The sequence below is a fragment of the Vidua macroura genome, chromosome 6 (assembly GCF_024509145.1).
Source record: "Vidua macroura isolate BioBank_ID:100142 chromosome 6, ASM2450914v1, whole genome shotgun sequence".
NCBI lineage: Eukaryota > Metazoa > Chordata > Aves > Passeriformes > Viduidae > Vidua > Vidua macroura.
The window spans coordinates 321081-329640 of NC_071576.1; the positions used below are offsets into that span (position 1 = coordinate 321081).

At 56.6% G+C, this 8560-nt stretch overlaps 1 protein-coding gene across 1 annotated transcript in view; it reads left to right on the forward strand.

Annotated features, from left to right (window-relative positions):
- Positions 1–5760, forward strand: part of LRFN5 (leucine rich repeat and fibronectin type III domain containing 5) — a 45410-nt gene extending 39650 nt beyond the window's left edge. The window contains exon 4 of the mRNA XM_053980484.1: positions 5338–5760. Coding sequence (XP_053836459.1) covers positions 5338–5447 — 110 coding nt within the window. The 3' untranslated portion in view covers positions 5448–5760. The remainder of the gene's footprint in view (positions 1–5337) is intronic.
- Positions 5761–8560: the final 2800 nt, after the last annotated feature.

The following is an 8560-nucleotide window of genomic DNA, read 5'->3' on the forward strand; positions in this document are numbered from 1 at the left end:
CCAGATAACAGGTTCACGATGGGCTTTGTGGCCATAAAAGTGAGAGAATAGTTGAATTTTATACCCTGTACGCTTGTTCCTGAGGGCACAGTAGCTAAGGCAGGTGCCTGAGGCCAGCCTGGCTCCAGCCAGGGCAGCAGCCAGCCCCAGGGCAGTTGTGGGGGAACATCTCACAGTGGGGAACAGCCCCTGGCACCCCTTCTCTGTCCCCAGGGCTCTGCAGCGTGGGGCTGATGCTCGTGGCCAGTCTGGGTTGCTCTGGGTGATTTTATTGCCTGTCATGGAAGAACAAAGTCAGTGAGGGTGGTGTAAAGGACCTAAAAGGAAGAGGCTGCTTCTTTTTTAGAAACCCTTTTTGCTTCCCTCAGGAAATGCAGAGACCAAATAGGAAACAAAGCCTCAAAATGAGAAAACCTGCTTCCTGCTGGAGAAGTTTTTAAAAAATTCAATAAATCCCTCCTCAGATTGCTCTGGCAACCCATGAGCACTGCATGCACAGAAGGGAGCTATTAAATAACGTGCTGTCGAGGACAGGGCTGGTCAGTCCAGGGTCTGGCAGTCTGAGGACAAGGGCTTTGCCCAGGGTGGGTCAAACCCCAGTGAGGGTCTGTGCTGGCAGAGGCACCTTCCCCCCATGCTGGGGTAGAGGGAGAGTGTCAGAGGTTGGCTGTGGAGTGGTTGGGTTTAATCATGCATTTTAAAAACATCAAATGAAAATGCTTTTATATGTTGTCTAAAACTGGACCTAAATCTGTGTGATGTTTTGTGAAAGTGCTAAAATACTAATGATGTCTTGTGGTTTAAGGACGTTTATTTTTATATTTGTAATTTTTCACTCAAAGGAATAATTTTCTAAGCACTGCAGCTGATGTTCTGTCCATGGTGCCTCTGTGTCAAGCAGTGTACAGGGAACATATGGCCCTGTGTTTGGTTGGATTCTCTGCTGACAGTGCAGGAAAGGGGATCTGGGCAGCCGGGGCTTCCTCTCGTGCCAGCTTCTCTCCATGGCTGACAGGATCATTCATCCCTTGGGAATGCCCTGGGCATGGAATCATCCATTCCCACTGGAATAACTCTGCAGTGGGACATTTGTTTTATTCAGGCTTGATTCTAAGTGTGGGAAGCCTCATGGAGGAGGAAATTCTCTGTCCTTTCTGTTCTGCAAAAACCATAGGTTGCCAACTGTGAGCCAGAAAAAGTGCTAAGATGCTCCTGGATCAGAGTAACACCAGGTTATTTTCCCCCAACTGGAATAACTCCTCACCATGGATGATGGAATGGGGGTGTGATGCGCTGTGGCCCCAGCATCACCCCCAGCTGTAGAAGGGTCTGCAGGGACATGAGCCCAGGGTGCCTCCCTGCCCCTCAGGCATTGCCTGCCTGCAGCTGGGCTCTGTGTGCTGCTGCTCAGCTACAGATTATCTGAGATTTTAGCCATGGAGAGTCTTTATTCACAGGTGCTGGTGGAGGAGAAACTGCTTCAGGAGGTTCTTAGCTCTTCCTGCAGTGGCTGGAACACCGGGGTGTGCCCAGGCCCTCTCTAGAGGTGGGCTCTCTTGAGGGCTGCTGGGATGTGCTGGCAGGAGCTGGGTGTTGTGCCATGTCTCTGTGTCTGTGTTGCCTTCCTGCCGTGTCCAGGCTTGTCCGTGCCATGGCTACATGGATACCTGGTGCTGCTCCTTGGCTACATGGATACCTGGTGCTGCTCCTTGGCTACATGGATACCTGGTGCTGCTCCTTGGGTACATGGATACCTGGTGCTGCTCCTTGGGTACATGGATCCATGCTCCTTGGGTACATGGATACCTGGTGCTGCTCCTTGGGTACATGGATACCTGGTGCTGCTCCTTGGGTACATGGATCCATGCTCCTTGGGTACATGGATACCTGGTGCTGCTCCTTGGCTACAAGGATACCTGGTGCTGCTCCTTGGGTACATGGATACCTGGTGCTGCTCCGCTCTGCTGCCAGCGTGGCTGTTTCTGCAGCGTGTCCCCACGCGTTTTCCAGCCCTGCCCCTGTGCCAACTGGCTCTGCAGCCATGGAGAGGGAGCTGCAAAGCACAGCCGTGTGTCCTGTGCGTGGCACAGGGGACAGAGCTCCTGGGAGCTGCCGCTCCAGCTGGGAAGGGCCTGGCACGGCTGGGGCACGCCGCCTGCCCGAGAGCTCCTGCCGAGGCGCTGGCACAAGCTGCTCTCACCCCTGCGGGCAGCAGAGCTGCTGGAGGCTTGGTGCCAGCAGCACAGGGGGGCTCCTGCCTCCTGGGGACCATGACAGTCCCTGTGGGCATTGCTCTGGGAGCATCCCACACCAGCAGAGTGGCACGGAACTGTGGTGGGTGGACAGGCCTGGGCAGCTGTGTGTGCCCCCCAGAAGGCGCAGTAGGGCCCTTCGTGTGCCATGGCAAGAGTGTGCCCGAAGCCATGGTGGGCACCCAGTACGGTGAGGGGCACGCTGCTTCCTTGGGAATGGCTTCAAACCAGGAGTAATGGCTACAGCTGCCACGAGGATCACCTCTGTTCCCATCAGGCAAAGGGAAGCAGAGCCTCAGCGACACTGGAGCTTTGGGGTACTGGAGCCTGAGCGGTGCCACTGGCAGCATGGCCACACCTGTCAGCACTGTGATCCCTCAGGAACAGTCACCTCCCTGCTCCATGGTGCTGCTGCCCGCTCAGGGTGCACCATCGCTGCCCAAAAGCTGCACTACAGCAGCCACCCCGTTGCACGGTGCCTTCTCTTGGCAGTCGTGTTAATGTTGGTCAGAGTTCTGGTTCAAAAGCAGCAAACTGTGGCCAGGCCATAGGGTCCTGCTTACCAATAACGTGGTTGTCCCGTTTCTCCTTTGCAAACGTGTCCCTGTGTGCCTGGCTGTCTGTTGGGTGCTGGGCCTGGGGCAGAGCAGAGCCTGTGCTGCCCGATCACGCCGTGCTGGATTGTCACCCACCATAGTGTCACCCACCATGGTCGTCACCCACCGTAGTGTCACCCCCCATAGTGTCACCCACCATGGCCCCTCAGCACAGCTGGGACTCCCCACAGGCCAAGCACCAAGTCCTTGGCCACTGTTCTGTGGTGCTGCACTGTGGAATTGTCCCTGGGGACATCAGGCACAGCAGAGGGGTCTGGCTGGGGACAGCCCACCTGCTCAGCAGCAGCTTGTCCACCCTTCACTGCCAGGTGTGGGTGGGTGCACGGCAGTGGGCACGGAGTGCCAGGAAAACCAGCTCTGTGGGTAGGGACAGCTGTGCCCTGTCCCTGTGAGTGGCTGGGCTCTGGAGAGGGCTGGGCTCTGGAGAGTAGCTGGGCTCTGGAGAGGGCTGGGCTCTGGCTGTCACAGAGGCACAGAGCCCAGGACAGGCCTGTGCCAGGTGTGGAGCAGCAGCGGTGCCCGGCTCAGCACCCACAGCCCGCAGCAGTGACGCCAGCCCAGCAGAAGGGGAATGCACTGGGTTTGCTGGCTGTGCACCTCAATCCAGTATTTCATTCACAGAGCCAGTGTGAGGGCTGCTGCTGGAAAGAAAGGGAAGCTTGGATTGGAGGGAAGGAAACTTGAAAGGGAAAGAGCAAATGTGGCACGTGTCTGGCTGTAGACCCCACATCAGGGACTGTGTTTGTATTAAAATGAACAGAATCAGCTCCAGATTTTGTGGTGCTGTGTCACCTCAGGTCACTTCAAGAGCTGCACTTTAGAAGTGTCTGGGTCAGGAATCTGAGAGGTGAGCCCGGGCTGGTGTGCCTGGCTTGGTGTGAGCTGGTTTTCCTCCTGCACTGCCAGGTTGCTGCTCTCAGTGCTGTGTGCAAGCTGTGTCATCTCTGCAGGGGAAATTCCCACTGGGAGTAGGAATGAGGAAAACCATTCAGGGATGGAGCCCCCTTGGTGGGCACACAGGGACCCCCACCTGGCCTAAGCCTGGGCTCCCCATGGCCAGCCTGTAGTCTGGGGCTGTAACCCACAGCAACCCAAAGATGAGTTTAAGGTGGTGCCTGGTTGGTATTTGCACATGGCAGTGGCACATCTGCACTCCCCCAGGTAAGTGGGGCTGTGCTGGGCGCCAGGGGAGGCCGGTGCAGTGGGACCAGACGAGGTGGTGGAACAACTGCCCCATGGGCTGTCCCCATGCCCTGGGGTTGGAGGGGCAGGACAGTGACACGTGGCACACCCTCATTGCAGTGACCTTTCCTCGTGCACGCAGACCTCAGGAAGGTGAGTGTGGTGTCTGTGCCCACCTGCTGCTCTGCTCTGGTGTCCCCAGCTCGCTGTGAGCCCCTGGCAGTGTGTGGAGTTGGAGTCCCTGCCGTGCACAAAGGCTTGGCCTATGCAAAGGCCTATTTGTGTCTGCCTGTGAGGGGAGAAGCAAATCTAGAAAATGGAGAAGTCTGGTTCTGGAACAATGACCTGTGCTGGTTCTGCTGGGGGTTTTGGGGGTTGTCTTGTTGGATTTTCCCTGAAGCAGCAGCAGCAGCAGCAGCAGCAGCAGTGCTATGCCTGTGCTCCCTGATGGTGACAAGACTTGTGGCAGAGTTGTGGCTGGGGACATTGGGTACTGTTGGCCCAGTCCCCTGTTAGCCCCATCTCCTGTTAGCCCAGTCCCCTGTTAGCCAAGTCCCCTGTTAGCCCAGTCCCCTGTTAGCCCAGTCCCCTGTTAGCTCAGTCCCCTGTTAGCCCAGTCCCCTGTTAGCTCAGTCCCCTGTTAGCCCAGTCCCCTGTTAGTTCAGTCCCCTGTTAGCCCAGTCTCCTGTTAGCCCCATCTCCTGTTAGCTCAGTCCCCTGTTAGCCCAGTCCCCTGTTAGTTCAGTCCCCTGTTAGCTCAGTCCCCTGTTAGCTCAGTCTCCTGTTAGCCCAGTCTCCTGTTAGCCCCATCTCCTGTTAGCTCAGTCCCCTGTTAGCCCAGTCCCCTGTTAGCCCAGTCCCCTGTTAGCCCAGTCCCCTGTTAGCCCAGTCTCCTGTTAGCTCCATCTCCTGTTAGCCCAGTCCCCTGATAGCTGACATGCTCTGCTGCCCCAGCCCCTGCAGTGCACATGGCACAATTCCATGGGTGCCAGGGCCGAGGGCAGGGTCTGCTGCTGCTTCCTGACTGGGCTGGCTCTGTGGCAGCTCCTGGGACCCTTGGTGCAGTGCCCAGCTGGCTGTGCAGCAGTTCTGGGACCGTCAATGGGTGCTGTGCCCAGCTGGCCCCGGGGCAGCTCCTGGGGCTCTTGGTGGGTGCTGTGCCCAGCTGGCCCCGTGGCAGCTCCTGGGGCTCTTGCTGTAGTGCCACATCAGCGTGGCTTTTGCCACGGGCAGGGCTGATGCTGCTCCTCGTCCCCTCACCTTCTCTGTTCTGTCTCTTTGCGCAGAAGCCGGGGCCTCTCTGCAGGACACCAGCCCTTCTGCACTCCCCGAAAACGTTGCCACCGATGTTGTTACTCGTCAGAAAACAATACGGTTCCAACTCTCCGAGGACTGACGTTTGGCACCGCGCTCACCCCACCGAAACCTTTACTTGAAGCTGCAGCCGAGGCCACGTGGCCGTCAAGGTCGGCTGCCTCGATAAACTGTCTTCCCCCCTCACAGGATTCCCATCTCCCATCTGCCACTTAAAGTCTAAAATACCTGTTTTTTTCTGGTGTCCAAGTTTTTTATAACTAAAAATGATGATGAAAAATCTGGTGGCAACAGCTGCAGTCCCAGTCATGTTCCATGTCACAGTGGTGAGGTCACGAGCTGTAAACATGGTAGCTTCAATCACCTGAACAAATAAATGTTTTACTACAATGGCATGGGCATGTTGGTTGATCCAGGCGTTTGTGCCTGGCAGGTTGGTTGATCCAGAGAGACCCCATGGTGCTTGGGGTCTGTACCCACAGGGACCCTGTGCTGCCCAGGTCTGTGCCCACAGGGACCCCATGCTGGCAGGGTCTGTGCCCATAGGGAGCCCGTGCTGCCCAGGTCTGTGACCACACAAGGACCCTGTGCTGCTGGGGTCTGTGCCCACACAAGGACCCTGTGCTGCTGGGGTCTGTGCCCACAGGGAGCCCGTGCTGCCCAGGGTCCAGGTGCTCAGCACTGCAGGAGTGATGGTGGGCAATTCCTGTGCCTCTGAGTAGGAGCGGTGAGCTGTGCCTGGCTGCAGCCCCAGCTCATGGCCCTTGGTGCCACTGGCCCGGGGTGACCAGGGAGGTGCCACCAGGGAGCTGCCTGGCTTTGCCCCTTGGTGCTGGGCAGTGACACGAGCTTTGGGCAGAGGGAGCCCTGTCTGCCCTCGGGGGACAGTCCTGGGGCTTTCCCACAGAGCCCCCCTTCCCTGTGCCAGGAGGGCAGCCTGGGCTGTGGGGGTGACAGCACTGCAGGCTGCTCCAGCACCATGTGCCAGGAGTGCCATGGGGCAGGCAAAGCGTGGAGCACAGAGTGCCAGGAGCTTTGGGGCAGTGTCAGCCCTAACAGGACAGCCTGGGGTGGGGGACAGCTGGGGACTGGCCTGGGGCTCTCGTGGTGCCCCAGTCCCTTGGTTTATGCAGCCTTGCCTTGCTCTCTAACAAGACCAAAGGGGGTTTTTGGATTTTTTTTTCTTTTCTCCCTTGTCAGCATTCCATCTGGCTCACAGATATAATTAGAGCTTTCTGAGAACCACAGTGAATCAGCCAGCCTTAACATGACTTCAGGAGAGCAGATCACAGCTCTGGTAAGTGTGTCTTGTCACCAGGACTGCCCAGATGGGGCTCTCCTGGTCCCACTGCTCCGTCTCCAGTGGAGGCTGGTCCTGCTGCTGGCCCCGGTCCTGCTGTGCTGATGATGCACCTCAGCTGGGCCAGCTGGCTCAGTGACTTGCCCGTGGCTTGTCTGTAGCAGCAGAGACATCAACATCTCCCCAGGACACAACAGTCCATGGAGGAGAGGCTGAGCTGAGCCGGGAGCCTCACCCATTAGGTCCCCTCCTACGCTTCCTCTTCCGATGCCGCAGAGACAGGATTCACCCCCTGACATTGGCAAGGAGACCCCAAGCTTGGCACCCAAGGCTTGTATGTGTGTGAAAAATCCAGTGCTGCTGTGGCCCCGCAGACCCTGGGGCAGATGCTCCAGGATTCATCCAGTGCACGGAATGCTGTGCTGAGTGGGCACTTCAAGGGGAAAAGGCAAGGCTTTGATCAGGGTTGGATCATCGCTCTTTTCCTCACGAAGCCTGAGCAGTGATGCACACAGCCTGGATTTCTTGTGGATTATAGTAACAGCAGGTATTGCTCTTCCCTTTCCTTGCTGTGCAGTGCAAATGGGGTATAAATACTGGCAGAGGCTGAGCCCCAGACAAGCTACTCTTCAATAAAATGTTCAGTGGGTGTTGAGTCCACAGACCCATCCCCTCTCTCTCTGCAGACTGCAGTGACTCCCCCAGTGAAGTTCAGGACAAGTGACCTTTCTTGGAGCAAGCAGGTGATGCTGAGGTCTGCAAAGCAGCTGGGCAGAGCACACCTGGCCCAGGTGTGTGAGGTGCAGGAAGAGCAGAGGCTGCTGCTTCCTTCTGGCATCCCGTGCTCAGCTGTGCAGCTGCCCAAACCCTTGTGACCCCAGCGTGCTCCAAGGTCCAGCTGCACAGACCACATCCATGCTTAGAATTTCATCCCAAATTGCTACCATGTTATTCCACTCATTCAGCAGCTCCATGCTCAGGCTTCCATTCTCAAAGCAGAGCTACTTTGCCCTTGCTGATTCCTTTCTGTATCCTTTTAATTAATTGTCAGGACAAGTTCCACGTGTCTGTTTGATGTTAACTGGAAATACAGCTGTCATGGGGCAAGCTGCACTGCAGTTGTGAGTCAGATTTGGGGAAAAACCCCTTGGAATCTGTGCAGTAGAGTGTGCTTGCTTATATGGTGCTGTGAGTGATCCTCTTGTTGGGCAAGAAGTAGGGGCTGCTCTGCCCAGGATGGCATTTCATCCACAAAGGGTTTAGAGGAACATCAACAAGTAAAAGTGACCTATTGTGAGATCCAGAACTTGGAAACTCACTGAAGAACCATGCAAGTCATCTCAGCTGCTTAAGCTGAAGGGAACTCTGGCTCAGAAACAGCACTTCCTTGTCTCCCCGTGGGTCTGCAGCAGTGTCCCAGGCCAGCAGTGGCCACGGGTGGGCTCCTGGCCAGGCGGGCACTGTGATGCTTCACTGACTCCCCTCTGGCGCTCATCGCAGGGACAGAGTGGATTATTATGGGAATTGCTTCTCCCCACAGGTGACCCAAGGCCAGGAATGTGTCGATAGGACTGAGGATGGTGGCCAGGGCCCAGGGGAGGCTGGTGGATGCACAACAGCCCATCCCAGCAGCTCCGGGGAGCCCAGACGGCCTGGCACCCTGCTCACAGGGCTGACCAGATGATGGTGGTGTGATGAGTTTTGTCTTGTGCTGTTCCAGGGCTTCCTCAGTGGGAAAAGCCTGGGCATTCCAGTCCACCAGCACTCTCATTGCAGCATGTGCTTGGCTCTTGCAGTCCTGCAGGGCACCAGAGACAGCTAATGGGAGTTTTCAGGTTAAATTTTGTTTTCACAGAAATACTCAGATTTATCATGGTCTAGTTTTGGTTTTGTTG